Below are 21,173 nucleotides of genomic sequence, written 5' to 3' on the forward strand. Positions count from 1 at the left end.
TAGGCTGCGACGTGCTGCTCCAAATAATGGTTCCAAACCCAAGTGTAAGAACACTCCCTGAAGTCGAATGTCGTGTATCTAGCTTGGAGAAGGTATGAAAAACCTCATAACCAACCAAGATCCAAGGCAATGGAATCGGAGTTGGACCGCCAACTCCAAGAATTATTGCAATTTGGCTTCATCTGTCCCAGTGTGTTGCCATTTGTAGCATCGATCCTGTTTGTCAAGAAGAAGCATGGGTCTTCTCGATTGTGTGTTGATTATCGTGCACTCAATAAGCTGACTATCAAGAGTAGATTCCCAATGCCTCGAATAGACTATATTCTCGAGAGGTTGAATGGGACTAAGGTGTTCTCAGGGCTTGGTTTGAAGAGTGGGTACCACCAGGTGAGGATTGTTGAGGGGGAGATCCCCAAGACAGCCTTTCGTACGGAACGGGTCCACTATGAATTTGTAGTCATGCCTTTTGGCTTGACGAACGTCCCAGCCACATTCAACCGCATGATGATGCGGGTGTTCCGGGAATTGATTGGAAAGTGTGTTCATATTTTTGGACGACATACTGGTATTTTCAGCTACTGTTGAGCAGCATGACATTGATGTGGAGAAAGTCCTGAAGTTGCTAGAAAGCAACGAGCTCTACGTCAATGAGAAGAAGTCGGAATTTTATTTGTTCGAGGTTCATTACCTTGGTTATATAGTTAGTGCTGAAGGCATTCGACTTGATCCGGCCAAGGTGGTTGAGATTGTCAATTGGGAAGTACCACATACTGCTTATAACATCAGATCCTTTATGGGTATATGCCAGGCATACTCCACCCACATAGACAAGTTTTTTAACCCCTCGGCGGATCTCACCGATCTGCTAAAGGGTGTCAAGACTAAAAGGCAACGGATTCAAATTACTCCTCGAGTGTTGGTGGAGACATTCAAGAACCTCAAGTTGGCTTTGTCAGAAGCGCCTTGTCTAGCGCTTGCCTCGTGGGACGAGCCGTTCCAAGTGATCACCGATGAGATTAACATTGCAATTGGAGGTGTATTACAACAGAATGGCCATCCAGTAGCTTACATGTCTAGTAAGCTATTGCTTGTGGAAAAGAATTACTCGGTCTACGATCAGGAACTTCTTGCAGTTATTCAGGCCTTGAAACATTGGAAACATTTCCTTTATGGCCATGACTTTGAGGTTTGCATTGACCATTAGGCATTACGTTGGATTCAGACAATGCCAACTGCATAGTGGAGTGACCGACAGCACCGCTGGAGCCAGATATTCCAGCAATTTGGTGGTATGATTGAGTACCTGCCAAGAAAGGTGTCAAATCCCCATCGGATCTCCTCGTGGAACGCTCTTGGTACGAGACTCAAAACCTGCAAACAAACAAACAAACAACAAGGGGGTGCAGGCCTGACTCACCTCCCAACCATGACAGCCGTGGGCAAGCCCACAGTCTTGGCTGTCTCCACCGAGCCACGAGCTGAGCTAACTAGGTTGACGTACCGACACGAAGCTACCCTCGCGGGCCTAGATTGCTGCCGGCCTCGGCTGCGTAAAGCAGGTACACGTCTGCACTAGATCCAGGCTCCAGACCATAGAGCTCTCACAAATCTCGCGAGACTCTATATGACTAATGACTAACCTTGGCCACTCTTTTATAGGCTCTTGGTCGGTCATCGGGCGTCCACACTTGGACGCCCGTCCGTCCATACTTAAGTGCCCACCCGTTAGTCTATCCCTAACTCAGCTCGCCAATCACACCCTGCCTAGCTCCAAGCTTTCCCAAACCTCGACGTTAGTCTTGTGTGCGTGTAGCACACGGTAGATACACACTGTGCACATGACATACTCCCGTTCCTCTAAGAGCTCACTAAAAAGCCAGGGTGATCTCTCTGAAGAGTAGTCAATGTCTCCCATGTAGCATCCTCCTCAACACGATCCTTCCACTTGATCTTGTATTCCGTGATAAGCGTATTACGCAATCTTCTTTCACGAAATCCAAGAATCTTTTCAGGTTCATGCGGAACAAATGTCATGTCTTCTTGAGGAGTAACTAACTGGTTTGTTCCACCCAGTACTTCCTTAAGTCTACTGACATGAAATACAAGATGAACTTTCACATGAGAAGGCAAATCCAATTCATATGCAACTGAACCAATCCGTCGTGTAATACGAAATGGTCCACAGTATCTAGGGGATAATTTCGGAGATCGACCTGTCCGTAAAGTCTCGGAATCTTTCGGAACTCGCAAATACACCATCGTTCCTTCAGAGAACTCTCTGGGTGAACGATGTCTATTAGAATAAAATCGGTCTCGGTCTTGAGCACTTCTAAAAAATTCCTTCGCAACTTCTAACATTTCTTGCATAGCTTGCAAAAAATTACGTGCTGCATCTTGCTGAAGTCCTGAGAATCCTACTCTAACAGGTGATCTAGGTTGAAAACCATACATAAGCATGAAAGGACTAAAACCTGTACTTGTATGCTTAGTACTATTATATGCAAATTCTAACATAGGAAGATAATCCTCCCATGAACTCTGTCTTTTGGATACATATGCTCAAAGCATATCCTCCAAAATCTGATTCACTCTTTGAGTCTGGCCATTAGATTGAGGATGATCTGAGGAACTCAAATTCAAAGTTGTTTCCAACTTCTCAAAAACAAGTTTCCAAAAATCACTCGTAAACTTAGAGTCCCTATCACTGACTATGTCCTGCAGTAACCCGTACAGTCTAAACAAATTGCTCGATAAACTGCTGTGCTAATTGCGTAGCTGTAATAGTCTTCCGAGTCGGTAAAAATCTAGCCATTTTTGTCAAGCGATCTACCACAACCCAAATAGAATCGTGGCCTTAATGTGTTCTTGGCAATCCGGTAATAAAATCCATGGAAATACTTTTCCATTTATTACCTGGGATTTACAAAGAATGCAACAACCCAGCCTGTCTAAAGTGTTTAGCTTTATTTGCCTGACAAATTTGACACTTGAGAACATAATCTTCTACATACTCTTTCATCTTTGACCAATAAAAAGTGTGTTTCACTATAACGTCCTGTGTACCCCAGGGTGTCGAGCAGAAGGGGCGTCGTGACACTCCTTAAGAATCTTGGACCTAATGTCCGGGATCTGTGGTACACAAATTTTGTCATTACGGAATAGTAAACCATTCCAAATCATCCACTGGCATCCTGCAGCCTGAATGGTAGACTGCGCAGTCATTGAGTCTTGGTCAATCAATGAGCTCCCGTTCTGGATCTTCTACCAAAATGGACCAAAATAACTATCAGTCCTGCAAAGCCCTCTCAATGACTGAAATAAGTCAGTAGAAATCTCGGTGAACGACCAAGTATTCACCTCTCTAATTCGACTAAGCGCATCTGCAACACTATTCATGGACCCTTTTCGATAACGGATCTCAAAATCAAAATCTTGCATTAACTCAGCCCAACGAGCTTTCCTTCCTTTCAAATCATCCGCATCACACACATACTTGATTAACTGATGATCAGTAAATACCACAAACTTGGAGCCATATAAATAATGTCTCCAAACCTTGAGAGCATGAATCACAGCATAAAGCTCCTTCTTAAGAGTTGGCCAATGAGATTGAGTGTCGTCTAGGTTTTTACTTTCAAAAGCAACTGGTCTACCATCTTGAAATAGAGCAGCCCCCATGGCATAGTCACTGGCATCAGTTTCAAGAACATAAGGCCGACTAGGATCGGGTAATGCTAAGATAGGTGCTTCCTTGGCTTTTATCTTTTAAAAGTCTGAAGGCCATATCCAAATCGTTATTTCAAGTGATAGGCTGATTTGACTTACGTCCACGACCTTTCAATAAGTCGGTCATCGGTAGTGTGAGCTGAGAGTACTCCCGCACAAATTTCCGAATAAAAACAACAAAGCCGAGAAAAGAACGAAGTTGTTTCACTGTTCGCGGTATAGGCCAGTCCAGAACCTTCTGAACTCGGTCATAGTCAATGCTCAATCCATCTCTAATGATTATGTTTGTCATAAAAAAGTCACATTTACTTAACTTAGTATATAGTCGATTCTGTCTTAAAATAGATAAGACAATCGTGAGGTGTCTAACATGATCCTCAAGAGTACGACTATATATCAAAATATCATCCAGGAACACCATCACAAATTTTCCCAAATGTTCACGAAAAAGATCGTTCATCATTTGCTGGAAAGTAGCTGGAGCATTGGTTAACCCAAAAGGTAATACGAGAAACTCGTAATGGCCATACCTAGTCCGAAAGGCGGTTCTTTCGACATGCCTTTCATGAATACGTATCTGGTGATAGCCAGTACGTAAATCTATCTTTATGAAATATTTCGCTCCTGCTAATCGTTCAATCAGGTCATCTGATCTAGGGAGAGGATAACGGTTCTTAATTGTCAGCTTGTTCAATCTCTTGTAATCTATACACATTCTCCAGGTGTTGTCCTTCTTTCTCCTAAGCAACACAGGTGCATCCCAAGGTGATTTACTTGGACGAATCTGGCCCATCCTCAAATAATCTTCGAGTTGTTTAGCCAACTCATCTTCCTCAGCTTGGCTCATCCTGTAAGGTGGAATACTGACAGGATGGGCACCAGGGATCAAGTCAATACGATGATCTACTGTTCTTTCAGGTGGTAAACCCGATGGCAGTTCCTTAGGAAATATAAACGAATCAAGTATCTTCTGTAATTCTTTGCTTTTAAACACACTTAATTCATTTACATCCATGGAAGGGATGAGAAAGAAAGAAAGTGGAATCAATACACAATGGAAAGCGGTATACAAAGAAGAATCCATTATACTTCCAAAATCAATTGTATTTACAAGAGGTCCCTGGGAGGGATGAATACAATCACCTAAAATACTATACTGGATGTTCCTATGCTGAGAAGAAAAAATATGACTAGACCAATCTATCTGGACTTGAAGAGTCTTAAACCACTCAATCCCTAATAACAAGTCTACATTTTCTAGGTGCATAACATAGCATTCCAGAGTAGCTTTGTATCCTGAATCTAGATTGGAAGCATCTCCACCTTTCGATCCCATTCTCGCCTTCCCGCAAGTAGGCGTACCTCATAGGTATGATTGTTGGGTGTCGTATCAAGACTCAATTTCTGCACAAGTTTGTAATTAACAAAGTTGTGTGAGCTGCCAGAGTCTAGAAGAATGTGAATTTTATGGCCATTCACTTCTCCATAAACTCGGAGAAGATCATGCAAGCCAAATACTTTAGAGTTGAACAGACAATCAAAACATGTACTAGGGCGAGAAAGTAAAGTAACTGACGTACCTGTCAAAGACAACTGGTTAGCTGCCTTTGGCTTGGGTCCTGCGTTGGTCTTTGCACCCTTTTGCTTCGGGCACGCGTTATGCATGTGTTCTTTTTCTTTGCAGATAAAAAAACGTCTTTCCTTCTGGAGCTTTAAAGCCTTAAGGAGTTGTTTCTTCTTCGTTGGTGTCAAACTTGAATTCTTCGAAGGTTGGTCCGAAGACTTTCCTTCAGTCGTGTTAGCCATAGGTGCGGAGAACTTTCTTTTATGCTTGTTCCCCTACTCGGTAACGGGTTTCGACTTGGAAGAGACCATTGTATCATCATAGATACGAGTTGAATGAATGGCCTCGTCCAATGTTTTGCATTTGTTATTTTTAACCTGTAAACGGTATGAGTCTGGTAAACCAGCTACGTACAACCCTAAAAGAGTAGTGGGATCCATCTTTGTCCTAAACTTCTGGAGGCAGACCTCATAAGTGAGGTGCCGCGAGATCATGGTCAAAGCTGTAAACCGGGCAACAACATCATAATCATCCTCTTTCTTGAGGTATTCCTTTTTGAAGACGTCTTCGAATTGTGCCCAAGTTGTTGGCTTAGGGTTGAGTTCCTTCCACCAAAGCAAAGCTTTGCCGGAGAGGAAACCTGCTGCTAACTGGATCTTTTTTCCATCATCATATGGATGAAATTGAAAATGGACCTGCCACTTATGTAGCCAAGTGTCCACGATCTCCTTGGTACGCTGCTTTTGCTCGCCCCCGAACGGTTCTGGAGTAATATTGGGACCTAAAGCAGAGGCCAAGGTATCCATACCCGAAAGAGTAGAGAGGGTAGTGGTCAAGAGAGAGAGGGAGTTCTGCAAGGCTTGCATCTGGGCGGCAATTTGTGCTTGACGTTCCGAAGAAGAAGCTTCGAGAGCAACTTTGAACTCTTGGAAATCTGATTTTGACACATAATCGTCAAAAAGATCGGCATCAGTATCTTTCGTAGCCGGCAAGCTTTCGCGTTCGACAAGGGGCTCCAACTCCGATTCTTGGGTCGACATCGTGAAGAGAAGTGGAGAGAAAATTCGATCTTTGCACAATAAAAGTGCGAGGGAACTTGAGAGCTTGAGAGCTTGAAAACTTGAGAGATGTGTGGCAAGAAGCCCACTTAAGAGGTTTATATAACTGTCCCCAAAAGCTACTTGAGCTTTTGCTTTTGTGTTTATATATATATATATATATATATATATGGATATATATATTTTGCTTTCATAAAAAAAACAAACACCTTTAAACCTTGGAGAGGACCTTTAACTCTTTAAAAAAAAAGTTTAATCTAAAAAAAAAATGAAAGCAAGCCCAAATTGGCGAATGCTTTGATTGTTTTTTTTTTCTCTTCCCTCCTGGATTAGCGCTGTCGGCTGCCGGATGCGTTTCTGCCGGCGCCTAATGTTCGCACAGTCGGCCTGTGCCAGCCTACGCCTAGCTTGGCCGCATGCGCAAGCCTGGCCGCGTGGCTACGTAGGCTTAGGCGCCTGCCAGCAGGGCCGCCTACGTAGGCTTGGCCGGTTGCTTTAACGCCTGCCCAACGCCTGCCCGCCTGCAACGCCCACCTCGCGACGTCCCATACCGCCACGAAGCTACCCTCGCGGGCCTCGAGATTGCTGCCGGCCTCGGCTGCGTAAAGCAGGTGCACGTCTGCACTAGATCCAAGCTCCAGACCATAGAGCTCTCACAAATCTCGCGAGACTCTATATGACTAATGACTAACCTTGGCTACCCTTTTATAGGCTCTTGGCCAGTCATCATCGGGCGTCCACACTTGGGCGTCCGCCCGTCCATACTTGGGTGCCCGCCCGTTAGTCTATCCCTAACTCAGCTCGCCAGTCAGCGTGCCTAGCTCCAAGCTTCCCCAAACCTCGAAGCTAGTCTTGTGTGCGTGTAGCACACGGTAGATACACATTGTGCACATGACAAAAGGCCAATCCAGTGGCCGATGCTTTGAGCCGGAAGGGACATATAACTTTGATTTAGACCAGTAGACTCGGCCTCGTTGGTACGGGACTAGACGACATGAAGCACATGTACGCGGATTTCGAGGAATTCGGTACATAGTGGGAACAGATAGTGGATGCCACAGGACCATGCCACTTCTTGATACGCGATGGTTGGCTTTTCTACAAAGGTCCACTATGTGTCATGAAGTTGTTCAGGGCAGCTCTTCTCCATGACGCCCATGATGCCATTACTGGTGGTTATCGAGGCATGAATTCGACTTTGGAGAAGTTAGAACATGGCAATATTATTGGCCAAGGATGAGGCGAGACGTGTTTGCACATGTGCAACAATGTGACATTTGTCAAAAGGTGAAAGCACCTCGTGGAGATCTTGGAGTCAGTGAAAGACAGGTTGGCTAAAGTGTAAGAGGCCTACACTCGACAGGCCAACAAGGGCTGAAGGGATATGAAGTTTTCAGAAGGAGATTAGGTTTATCTTCGGATCATGAAACAAAGGTTGAAATAGGTGGGCAAGCGATTTCCAAAGTTGTCCTTCAAGAGCTTCAGACCTTTTCTCATCCAAAGAAAGATTAACAAGGTTTCAATGAAGTTGAAGCTACCTTCGAGCTGGACTATGTACGATGTGTTCCATGTCAGTTGGTTAAAGCCATATGCAGGTCCCTTCAGAAGTGAAAGACGAAGCGGAACCAGATATCATAGATGAAGCTGAAGTGATGGTTCGAGAATAGATCCTTTTGCACCGCTTCAAGCATGGCTCAGGCCGAAGACAGAGACAGTTCCTCACAAAGTTTGAGGACCGAGGGACCTGTATGGCTTGTTAAAGAGTTCTTCAACGACTATCTGCAACAACTATCTGGCTTTATTGATGGACTATTTGGAGGCTATGGAGCTTCAGTTAAGCAGAAGGGGATGTCATGTGCATCCCGCACTTGGATGCATAGTTGCACCCGGTTCGCGCACCGCCACCTGAGTTCGGTTTATGACCGTTTGGAGAGCCGTTTTATGGGTGTTTTTTGGGGCTCTTGCTTGCTTGCCTTGAGGCTTGAGAGGCCAAGGCTTGAGAGGCTCTCTCCCTCTTCCTCAAGGGCCAAGGCTCAAGCCTCTCCCTCAAATATTTTTTAATGGACCGTACCTCCACCATATTTTTATTTTCAAAATTTAGCAGTGTGTTCCTAGACCGTATTTGAACGTATCTTTCCAAATCGAACTTTTCGTACCTGACAACTATGCTTGGATGCCACGTAGACATGTTTGAGCAAGAAGATGCAGGACCGGGAGTGGAAAACTCGTCCCATGTGAGCCCAGTCCGGGACGAGTCAGCCAGGGTTCCACTCTATGTGTCCGAGGTCAGGTGTGCATTGTCTTGCAGATGGAGCAGTGCCAGTCCATGCTGTGAGTCTCCCTTTGGAATGATGTTAGTTGCTTTGTGTGTTTGGTTTGTGACAAGGCGCCATACTTCTGTGTAGAGCTTAGGTTTGCTTTTAGTGTGGGGATGGGGAAGGCTATGAGCCACCCCAAGGGGCCAGGAAGGCCCCATGCCTTGCCCACTAGCCCTAGCTCTTGGTAGGTAAGACGGGTTGCATTGCCTCCCAAAGAAAGCCAGAGGGAAGTATTGAAACCCATGTAAGATTTATGCAAAGAGTTAAGGGTGATGCTTACCATTTCCTTGTTAGAAATGATCTCATCAATGTTGAGAAGCCGTTCTCTTAAGTCTTGCAACTTAGTTAAGTATTCATTCATGAATCCTTTCTCCTGCATTTTCTCATTATCAAGTTGCCTTTTGAGAAAAGCAACTCATGCATCATTTTTAGCCTGATTTATAGTCTCTAAAGTGTCCCAAGCAACTTTAGAAGTTTTGTAAGAACGAATGTACGGAACAATAGACCTTTTGATAGACAAAGCAATTTAATGTCAAAGATTGTGTATCATTAGAATCCTGTCTTCTTTGATCAACAGTAATTTGAGGGGCATGGGTTTGGGTCTGATGGTCCTAGCCGTGTTGAGGAGTGGCAGGAGCAATCATGCCAGGACGGGGCTTGTTAGCGCAGGACGGGGCTTGTTAGCGCTGACAAGACTCCATAAACCCTTGGCAATAAGGACATTTTTGACCATGAAACTCCAAGGGGAGTAATTTGACCCATCTAACTTGTCCTCTTTTGTAAGGAATACCAAACAAATTCATTCAATGAATTGATGGCCATACTTGACTGCTGCTGAATTTGAGAAAGAGATGTTGAAAATTTCTTGAAATGAATTTACCAGATGCTTGATGACTGATTTGTCAGTTTGCTGAAAATCTGCAGTTGAATCGAATGATTGAGTCTATAGTTGAACTGGCCTATTGAAGTCTTGGATCAAAGAATTGAAGTCCACAGTTGAATTGGATGATTGAAGTCCTAGATTGGATGATTGAAGTCCGTAGTTGAATCAGGCAATTGAAGTCTTGGATCGGATGGTTGAAGTGTGCATAGTAGAATCAGGCGATTGAAGAACTCAAATTGCTCGATCAAAGAAGTGAAATTGCCGATCGAAGAAGTTAAATCGTCGATTGAAAAAGTTGAATCGACAATTGAAGAAGTGAAATTGGACAATCAAAAGATTGAATTGAACGATCTAAGAAGTTGGATCGTCGATTGAACTGGTCTTGAATTGCATGATTGAATCGTGTAGATACCCACGATTTATGCAAGAGAATCGGGCGATTGTAAAAGTTGGATCGTCGATCTAATTGGACTTGAATAGCACGATTGAATCGGACGATCGAATCAGGCAATTGTAAACCTAGTTGATGATGCAAAAGTTGGATCGGGTGATTGAACAGGACCTAGTCGACGATTGAAAAATTGTTTGCCACATGTTAGCAAGTTATCGTCCACGTATCAGCTTATGGAGAAGTGGGGTCTTGACGGCAATTTGATGGAGCTGTATAGGGAATCTTGACGGAAATGAAGCAGTAAGCTTCAATGGAAGCTTGTGAAAACACCAAAGCTCTAGCAAGAAGCAAACACGACAGCCAAAATCAAAGTTCTTGCTCTGATACCATTGTTAGCTCACACAGACACAATGTTCAATGACAAGAACACAAGGGTATAGAGTGAGAGAGAATGGCTAGCTCAAAAGGGGAGAGAGATGATGTCATGTGCATCAGTAATGCCATGGACATTCTGAGAGCTAGATCCAGAAGAGGCAACCAGATAAAGAGTATGAACCCAGGAGAAGAACCAGGATGATGGAGCACAGAACTCAGAGCACCTCTGCAGTGCAGACTGAAGCAAGGCTTGGAGAAAGAACCAAAGGGATGCTGTCGGCTGACATCAGCATGGTCAAAGAGCTGTCGGCAGCATACTGGAGTGGTCGGCTGAGCCAGCAGATAAGGGCAGCAGGCAGGCGCCAGAACCAGGACCAGTCGGCTGAATTAAAGGGATTTAATGAATTAAAACTGGCCGACCAGCAGTCGGCCAGCTCCTACCTTGTCCAAGAATGCTATAAAAGGCACCAAGTGCTCCATGTTTTACTCATTCCACCCACTAGGGGTGTGAGTCAATAGGAGGTCCCATAGGGGACAGAATTTAGGGTTAGGAACCTTTTTATGAAGGCAGCCCATGGCTGCAAAGATCTGTACCTTTTTTGTACATAGTATATACTGAATTTCCAGCACTTCTCACTCTCTCTCTCTACTCTCTCTCTACCTGCGTTTTTGCATCATGGTGCGTTTTTGCATCAGAAGGTCTTCAAGAGTGTTTAGGGCTGAAAGAAGACTACCCAGAGCTTCCGCACGTTACATTGGTATCAGAGCATCAGGCTCAGCCAAGCTAAACACTGATTCAGTCCCATATGATGGTGTACACGTCCAAGGTACAGGAAAGTACACGGATTCGAAGCCCAAAGCAAGAACACAGATCGGGAAGAACTCCCAGGAGGTTTGTTGGTGGTGTTCCACAGTGCCAGATGGGGATGGCAGTTCCGTGAGCCAGATGGGTTCTAAGGGAACGGTCCCAAGGGAGGTTGATCCTCCAAGGGTGATGTGAGAGTGCCAGACTCAGTTCCAGGAACGAAGACCAAGACGGTGTTCAGAGCCAGGGCAGGAATGGATTGTGGACTAGAGGAAGACCAGATGCATAGATCTTCATCAGAGACAGAGTGGTTTGGAGAACAGACCGGATTTTCAGAGAAAAAGGTTTGCCAGGGATGGATGATGACAGAGGGACTTCGGAACAGGATTGGGATGATGACAGTCATCCAAGAGCAGGTTGGATTCCCGTCATCAAGTTTAGCAGAGGGGGATGTCATGTGCATCAGTAATGCCATGGACATTCTGAGAGCTAGATCCAGAAGAGGCAACCAGATAAAGAGTATGAACCCAGGAGAAGAACCAGGATGATGGAGCACAGAACTCAGAGCACCTCTGCAGTGCAGACTGAAGCAAGGCTTGGAGAAAGAACCAAAGGGATGCTGTCGGCTGACATCAGCATGGTCAAAGAGCTGTCGGCAGCATACTGGAGTGGTCGGCTGAGCCAGCAGATAAGGGCAGCAGGCAGGCGCCAGAACCAGGACCAGTCGGCTGAATTAAAGGGATTTAATGAATTAAAACTGGCCGACCAGCAGTCGGCCAGCTCCTACCTTGTCCAAGAATGCTATAAAAGGCACCAAGTGCTCCATGTTTTACTCATTCCACCCACTAGGGGTGTGAGTCAATAGGAGGTCCCATAGGGGACAGAATTTAGGGTTAGGAACCTTTTTATGAAGGCAGCCCATGGCTGCAAAGATCTGTACCTTTTTTGTACATAGTATATACTGAATTTCCAGCACTTCTCACTCTCTCTCTCTACTCTCTCTCTACCTGCGTTTTTGCATCATGGTGCGTTTTTGCATCAGAAGGTCTTCAAGAGTGTTTAGGGCTGAAAGAAGACTACCCAGAGCTTCCGCACGTTACAGATGAAGCTCTTTGCAAGTACAAAGGAGAAAGTACAAATGAGCAGCAACCCTAAACAATGAATGAGGTTGCTTATATACTAGCTAACCCTAAGGTGGGGGTGGTGGAGTAAGAAAAGAACAAGCAGAAAAATCTGGTGACTTCTCCTACTACTTTCTTCAATCCAAAAGATATTTATCTGTTGAAAAAGATGGGAAGAAAAGAACACTTGATTCTTACTATTTAGGTTCGAACGAAGATATTTCAACAGGTTCGACGAGAGAAGAAAAGCAAGTTCGTTATGGTGCAATGAATCCTCTGGTTTCAGATAGATTTTGTTTCTCAAGCGGCTTGGTTTTCAAAATCTATTGATTGTCAGAACCTGGCTGGAAAAGAGGTAGCAATCTTTGGCGATGTGACTCACGGAGCCTCGATTACTAAAATACTTGTTAGAGAAATGGGAATTCGTGTTAGTTGTTCGGGTACGTACTGTAAGCATGACACGGAATGGTTCAATGAGCAGGTTCAAGGCTAATGTGACGAAATAATAATCACGGAGGATCATACTGAAGTTGGAGATACGATAGCTTGTATTGAACCCTCTGCCATATTTGGAACCTGAATGGAACGCCATATCGGTAAACGTATCGATATCCCGTGTGGGGATATTTCTTCACCAGTTCATATTCAGAATTTCCCCCCGGGACATCGCCCCTTTCTAGGTTACGAAGGAACTAATCAAATAGCTGATCTAGCATATAACTCATTTAATCTGGGTATGGAAGATCATTCACCGGATGTTTTTGGTGGTCATGATACCAAAGAAGTAAGCACTAAGTCACTATCCACAGATAGAGATCTTAATTGGACCTCCGAAGCTGAATTAGAGCTAAATAAAATCCCCGGTTTTGTAAGGGGAAGAATCAAGAAAAATACCGAAATCTTTGCAAAACATCCATGAACCTGGGACAAAAGTGCCCATGGTATCAGTACATGGCCTCGCTGTAATGCTACCATAAATATCTAACAACTCCCCTTGAAGCGATATTCCATCCCTTACGGATTTAACGTATTTTACTTTTACATAGATTTTCACCATTTTTCTTTGGGTGATATTTTTACAAGATAGGGAAGTGGAGGTGGCCTCTTGTCCTTCGATGTTTAGAATGCCCATTTATCATGGACCATGTTTGCCTCTTCTGCCGAGCCGGAGGTTTGATCACCTTCTTCTTTGTCATCAGAAAAAACAGTTGGCTTCTGCTCTCTTGAGTTAGGAGATTTTCTCCATATGTTGGGTTCTGCCATAATAGTTGCACTTCATCTTACCCTTGACTTTAGGTGGCCGCTTGTAGGACCCTTTGTTGGTGGAGTTTTGCTTGGAGTAGTAAGCTGACTTGTGGTCTCCCCTTTCTTGCTTTAGGAGAAGAAGGCATCTTAAATCCCAACAAGCCCTTACATTTTCTGCAGGAATATGCCTTGATTTGGAGGGAAGATTTGGGTATTCAAATGATGTTGGTAGTTGAAATGAAGCTTTGTGATGATGGAGCAACTCCCCAATAAAGGTTTTGAACTGTTAATTGTCCCATGTCAGCACTTGGATTAGTGCTTATCACTGTCTTAATGACAGTGAACAGAAAACACAGAGCTTGATGAAATGGAGATTCCAGAAGCTTCAAGGAGTAATTGTAGTGATAAGCATGAAGTTTGTACTTGCGCTAAGCTCTCTATAGCATCAAAATGAGCAAAAAAACCACTGTGTGCTGCAAATTTTACCAGTCTGGACAAATTTCATGTGTTTGCAAATCTCTTTTCACCGCCTTTCTCCACAGATCCAGTGCTTTGTTGTGTTGATTAGAATCTTCAGATGCTAGGGAAGACTCCCATATGATTGGTTTGAAGTAGAAAGCTCTGGGTTTGCAGATTTAAGCTGATCTTGTGAAGGGGGCAGAAATTGATCAAGAAGAGGATTAAGATACACTTAATGGGATGCATAATGCAAGCTAGATGGCTAGAGATTGTAGAAGGCTTTGATACCGATTGTGAGGATCAATGAGAGAGAGAATGTTGATGCTAATGAAGTTATTAGGGTGGATCAAAGCATAGTGTGGGAATGATTTAGCGTAGTGATTACTGATAATGATGATGATTAGAGGATAATCACACACTAATGCACATGAGTTTTGATAAGAGCAATCTTCAACATTTTATTCATGATTTGATGCCTCTTATATAGGCAAGATACAAAGCATTAGGAGCCAAGTAATCCCCCCTAGATCATCTCCTACATTTTCTCCATTGACCTACTATTCTCTCCCTTGATTGTAGGCTAGCTTGGCTTGTAATGATGGCCTACATAAATTCCAGGCATCTTCTCTTCCCACTTGCATTTGTAGAGGTTCTTTTACTAGGGTTAGATTCCAAGGCTTCTCACTTTTAGAGGCTTTTACATTGCTTGAGTTACACTAAGGTTATGGGCTTCACATCTTTGGCTCTTTAGATTCCTGCTAAGGTGGATGTTACTTGATTTTCCCAACACTGACTACTATGTTTGGTGACTCAGCACACGTCCTTTTGTGCATGTATAGTTTACCTGAGTCTCATACCATTCGGTTGACTGAGATTATCTCTGCATGCAGCTGGGTGAACCTCAAGGCCGTGAAGAGGCTTGTTGAAGCTGATGCTCTTCAGATGGAGATTATTCCCAATCCTAAGGTTGTACGATTTCTACGATTTTTCCCTTGGCTGTTTTCTGACTCTTGACTTATTCCTTTTTTTCCCTTCGCAGGAAGTAGATGGTGTGAAGGTTTTGCAGTTGGAGACGGCAGCAGGAGCGGCTATTAGGGTACTCTCTCTCTCTTTCTCTCTTTCACGCGCGCGCGCGCGCGTGCGCGCACACACACACACACACACACATGTGCGTGCCTATGCACGCGCGCACACACACACACACATGCACACACGAACATGATCATGTGCACGCACACACATTCACTCACATGCAAGTGTGGGTGGACATGCATACATGCACCAGTGCATATGCTCGCATGCGTGCACACAATCTTGTTCCTTTGCAAAAGTACCTTGAAAGTTTTTAAAATTTATTCCATCCAAGCGTAGCTTGAGCTCCTTTATTTGTTTCTTCTTCCCCTGCTGTTCTTTGCATGTTGCCCTATTCTATTCTGTGCATGCACTGCACAGGTCTTAGAATGGTTGTGTAAAGCATTTTCTTGAAGTCTAAAGTGGCAGTCTCTGGTGCACAGTTTTTTGATAAAGCGATTGGTATCAATGTGCCACGGTCTCGTTTTCTACCTGTCAAGGCAACATCAGACCTTTTACTTGTGCAGGTACTGGTATATCTTTGGAATTTTCTTTTTCTTGGTAGTGGATAGTTTTTTTGCTCATGTTTATCTGACAGGAAAAAATCCTAATTGTGGTAATAAATGTCACTAATCTTAATTTATTTTCTTACATATGAAATGTTTGAAGAAAGGATGCTCGACTGATTGGCTTATCCTTGTGAGTGTCTCAGTCTGATTTGTACACTGTGGAAGATGGTTTAGTCGTTCGAAACCTGGCAAGAAGCAAGCCAGAAAATCCATCAATTGATCTGAGCTCTGAATTCAAGAAGGCAAGTTTCTAGCTAGTGCTGTAATTGTAGTGTGTAGCTTCAATGGCAGCATGAACTAAATTGAATCTCTTTAGGTTGGAGATTTTCTCAATCGATTCAAGTCTATTCCAAGCATCCTTTATCTGGAGAGTTTGAAGGTCACAGGAGATGTTTGGTTTGGCAGTGGCATCGTTTTGAAGGTATTCTTCTTATCCATCTCCATTTGTTAGAGAAATCAGCTACTCAATAATTTTAAGTTGGCTACATGGATTTGTGCGCGCGCGCTTGTGCTTCTTGTGTGTGGCCTTGCATATGTACACGTGTCTAGATGCTTAATTTTGAGAAATACAAGCAAGAAGTCACATATGACATAGTAACCCCAAGAGAAGTGTGTAGTAATTATTGCTGGGCTTAGTGCTGATGATTTCTGTGCAAAGAACTTGCTCTTTAGTTTTAGATGATCTATTTATTGCTCTTTAGTTTTAGAAGATCTCCTATTTGCAGCCTGCACATTCTTTTGTACATAAAGATATTCCCATCTTATAGGATGGAGAAGCCATCAGATGTATGTCTTGCAAGGATTGCACAGCAGCAGCTAGGCAATGCAAACTGCTGCAGGAAGGAGGTGAAGGATATAGGGTGCTTTTTGGGGTACGTTGGGGGAAGCAAGCTTGATCTTAGGGGGAAAGGTACAATGCATAAGGGAGGGGGGGAGGGTGGGGAGGTGCAGCTCCATGCAGGTTTGAGCATAGATGACGTGTAATGTTGGTGCTGTGGCAAGCTCCTAAGACCCTTTTAGGCTGTGGCAAGCTCCTAAGACCCTTTTAGCATAGCTGCAACTAGTAGGTTCTAGTAGTGTCAAAAAGAGTGTATGAGGAGGTGTTTTCCTTGCTGCCTGGATTAATCAGGCAGAGAGGCTTTCTGATCCCGCTTTCTCTTGTCGGATTTCAGGGCAAGGTTGTAATCGAGGCAAAGAAGGGCGAAAAGGTGGCCATTCCGGATGATGCAACTGTTGAAGACAAGGTAAAGGCTGCTGAGAATCTGTGCTAGGGTAGTGCTATCCAAGCATTTGTAGATGATAAAAGTCTATCATGATGCTGTTTATTGCGTTTGTGCAGCTTGTCACCTCAGGCCCTACCTATTCTCCATTATAAGTAAAGCAAGGCTCTCTCTTTGTTGATGTGGTAAATATGTATCGTAATCTACCGGGGTCAAGTATATGCAGAGCCAATGAGTTTTTTTTTTTGGGTTTTTTTTTTGTTTTTGTTTTTTTGAATGAGGCTTAGGAAAGAGGGGTTGTAGCCTATGACATTGCTGCATGAAGCACAATATAAAAAATTACCAAGTTTACACTAAATTTTGCACTCACCAAATAAGTGACTCTAAGTTTACATGAATATATGCTTGGGCATCAATGCATTTGATTTCTTGTGTACATTTGCAATTATACTATAAGGGAGATCTAGATGATGTTATGGATCGACAAAAGGTTATAGTTACTATTTTTTTCCAATTGCTCATCAAAATATGGGTGATATTAGAATTTTGAGACTAGTTGTCGAGAAGAAGGGATCTGGGAATATAAAAGACGTCACACAATCGTTTTTTTGAACTAACATCAATCCTTGATTAAGTTAATCATTTTACCTTCATTAATGACTTTTCGTGCATATGTGAGTAGAGAAATAGAAAATAGACCGTACACGTGCTATAGTGGAGAGGTGGCACCAGTTTCTCCTTAGACTTACTATAAACATTAGAGAATGCGCCCTTTCTTTGTTTTGAAAATCACTTTCAATATTGAATGTTCAAAGAATTCACAATGTTGCATAGCAGGAAACTTTATACTAACATTGTAGAAGGCTCGATCTCCTTGTTTTTATGCCTTTCACTAGTCATGTAATAGTGCCTAAAGATGTTAAAATATAGAAATTTTTTAGAATATTAAATGAGGGATGAGAGAGAGAGAGAGAGAGAGAGAGAGAGAGATGAGACCTCATTCTCATCATGCTACACATACTCGTTGATGATGATAAAATAAATTTATGTATGTAACAATTGTACATAGAACAAAGTAGGAAAGTATTCAACATTCTAAGTTGGGTAAGAGTAGAGATTCAATTAAGAGTTATTCTAGAGAAATAATATAAATGAAATCGTGCAAAAGCATATCAAGCATGATTACAAACTAAACATGAAAAATACATCAATCAACTAAGACAAATGAATCCATGCATAGCTACTCATTGCAATATGATTAATTATCTCACAATACATGCATTATAGAAAAAACATGGGAAAAAAAAACATTGTTTCAAATACATGATTAGAAATACTGTCATAGCCATAGCTTACTAGACACATACAGGAGATGGTATGTGAAAGAAAAGTAATGACACATACAAGAGATTGCTCTTCTTTTACTTCAGTAAGAGATTAAATTTATCAATTCAACTTAACAATGAGCTACATTAAAACGAATTATACAAAGAAGAGGAGAGAATCGTTTGTTCGTCTCTACATCGATGGATTGCTTGGTGGCATCCCATATGAAGTTGGTGTGGCCATGGTAAAATTTGTGGAGCATGTCTTTGTACCTAGAATTGGTTACATTTATATCCACATAGTTGGCATGTGCATGTAGATAGAGAATGGGATGTAAACCCTATATGTGTGCATGTAGATAGAGAGTGGGATGTAGCCCTTGAGTCATAAAGCACAAGACCTATTTATTTCCCAATAGGGTCCAAGTAGTTGTGTCTCCTCATACTCACCTCCCCACTCTCCCAAGGTGCTAACCTTTCATTCCTTTTGCACTTCGCTCTTCGTAATGCCTCAATACTCAACACAGAACTTACAAGCAAAGGTTCATGAATACCTCCAAGAAACGGAGACACCCATCACAATACATGCCTTTGGAGAGCGGGGTGTGGAGAAGAATGGATTAAAAAAGGCAAACTGCAAGGTTTTAGTGAGTTGGAAGTCCTAATGTCTATTGAAAAGTATATGTAAGAGCTAAATCAACTTAGAACAAACACAATACTAATGTAAGATTCGAGAACGCATAGTCTCAAGGATAAGGAGCGAAGAGCGTCATAGTACTTTCCTGTCAATTGATTTTGTTAATAGGTTAAGTCCTTGCAATTTGGGTTGTTTTTGGCAGGGAAAGTATGCACTCCCAAAGATAGATAGAGAAGCAAGGCAATCAATCTCACCTGTGCTATTTAATGCCAAATCCAATTTGATAGGGGAATCCAATTGATAGTGTCCATTTGAGAGAATAGAAGTGGTTGGTATGTACATGCGGGGAGGTGTAGAGCAATCTATGCATCTTTACAAGTATCTCAAACTTGTTCCAAATTTTGTACTAAATTTTAGGAGTTTTGATGGTTAGCATCTTAATCCAATGTTATTTCTTGTAGGTGGTTGCTTAGCACTTTCATAGATGAGAGTGATATGGTCATTGATATCTTTGTTGAATGTGGGGAGTTGGGATGTCAAAGCAAAGAGATGCATCGGCATTATGTTGGCATTGAGAGGGACAATTACATTGTTGACACCATCCTCTTATACATTCCTCAACTTGATGGGTCACCCTAGTAGTTTTACTTCTAGTGGTGGGAGAGATAGAATACTTTAAATAATGTCTTTGTGCTTTGTTCAATTTGTAAAAAAAGCTTTGTCTTGTTGCTTTCACTTTGTCTTGTTTATGATTATATGAATGTACTTCCACTTTCTTCTTGTTCGTATGCAAGTTTGGTGGGAAGAGTCTAGGTGTCATAGGCATGCATGTTTTCTCTTGGAATGCACTAATCGCATGATATCACCAATTGTTTTGAACCAATGCAATGTCCTCGCCTCTATTTTATTTGAGTGGAGTTGGTAGAAATAAGTGGTGTCACTTGACAACATATTGGTGAATATGTATATTAAATGCGGTGCCCTTACAAAGGAGCATTTGAGAAGGGCAAAGAAATGTTTGGTGAGCCACCACACCATCACACCTACACACACTGATCCATACATGAGCATACCCCATGTGTGAACTAACATGAGATCATTTATTTGAAAATTATTTGGTAGATATGTATGCTAAGTGTGGCTTACTTGCAGAAGCGCATATCTTTTTTGTTAGCTCATCAATCCAAACAAAGATATAGGCTACCAAAGCATTCTAGAATTCATATAGTTGTAAAAAAGCTTGCTATTTTATTCTGTTTGCAAAAAGACTCACCTAATGAAGCTCACCCAAAAAACACACCGGAAACAGACGATCCAAGAAAGTTGAATTGGATAATCACACAAAGCAGCATTTACACAAAATGGAATTAGATAATCCTAGAGAGTGGACGATCACAGAAAGTGGAATCACTAAAGTTGGATCACTAAAGTTGGATCACCAAGTTAGGATCACCGGGGTAGGATCGAATGATCCGACTTTTGGAATTGAGCGATCAGACTAAGTGGAATCGATAAAAAATGGAATCAGTCAATCCAACAAAGTAGAATCGATTGATCAAAAAGTGGAATTGGTCAATTAAAGAAACCCATGATTTAAGAGTTGAATCGACCAATTGTAACCCTGGAAAGGATCGCAGAACCTGGGTGATTGTACCTAAAAATGATCGCAAAAATAGGTGATTCTATCTACCACGTGTCAAATGCAGGTGAGACGTGGATGTATGATTGACGGGGTGATTGACAGCTATTGAGACGAATCATTGAGATGAATTATTTGTAGTTTTTGAATGACCCGATTATGGAAGAAGAATCAACTGCAATGTTGATGACTACATTGTTAGAGATTGTCGCCTGCAAAATGACTCGAGGGGAGAAATAATTGTAGAGCATGATAAGAACACAGAGCTGTAGAGTGTGAGAGAGATTGGTAAAGCTTGAAGGAGAGAGTTGGAGCTCTCTATAAGTACAAAGAGAAAGTACAAATGAGAAGTAACCCTAAACTGAGGATGAGGTTGCTTATATACTAGCTTACCCGAAGGTGTCCACTTGTTCACACGGAAGAAACTAGTGGGATGAAATTACCCATGACATAAGTATAAGGTCTCATAGTGTACTACTACCATATATCTAATAGTGAACGAGTCCAATTAATTGTTACCACATGTTAGTATTATTTTATTGAGTGATTCTAATTTAATTGTGACCTAACATTGTGGATTGTATGAGTAGAGGCTATGAGTATGAGGATGATGATGATGGGCACTAGATGTGAACTCATGCTTACATGTGTGCACCATTTTGAAATCAATATGGTTAAGCCCATTGTACATAGTTATTGGGTATCATTTTAGAATTAATATGGCTAGGCCCATTTTACATAGTTATTGGATAAATGATTTATTATTT

At 42.4% G+C, this 21,173-nt stretch overlaps 1 protein-coding gene across 1 annotated transcript in view; it reads left to right on the top strand.

Annotated features, from left to right (window-relative positions):
• Positions 1–17,163, top strand: part of LOC147615207 (UTP--glucose-1-phosphate uridylyltransferase-like) — a 34,526-nt gene extending 17,363 nt beyond the window's left edge. The window contains exons 15-21 of the mRNA XM_086779237.1: positions 14,836–14,911; positions 14,985–15,041; positions 15,460–15,543; positions 15,729–15,827; positions 15,902–16,006; positions 16,758–16,829; positions 16,925–17,163. Coding sequence (XP_086635363.1) covers positions 14,836–14,911; positions 14,985–15,041; positions 15,460–15,543; positions 15,729–15,827; positions 15,902–16,006; positions 16,758–16,829; positions 16,925–16,960 — 529 coding nt within the window. The 3' untranslated portion in view covers positions 16,961–17,163. The remainder of the gene's footprint in view (positions 1–14,835; positions 14,912–14,984; positions 15,042–15,459; positions 15,544–15,728; positions 15,828–15,901; positions 16,007–16,757; positions 16,830–16,924) is intronic.
• The last annotated feature ends 4,010 nt before the right edge of the window (positions 17,164–21,173 follow it).

Source organism: Cibotium barometz, chromosome 40, assembly GCF_041138505.1.
Source record: "Cibotium barometz isolate CiBa-2024 chromosome 40, ASM4113850v1, whole genome shotgun sequence".
Lineage (NCBI taxonomy): Eukaryota > Viridiplantae > Streptophyta > Polypodiopsida > Cyatheales > Cibotiaceae > Cibotium > Cibotium barometz.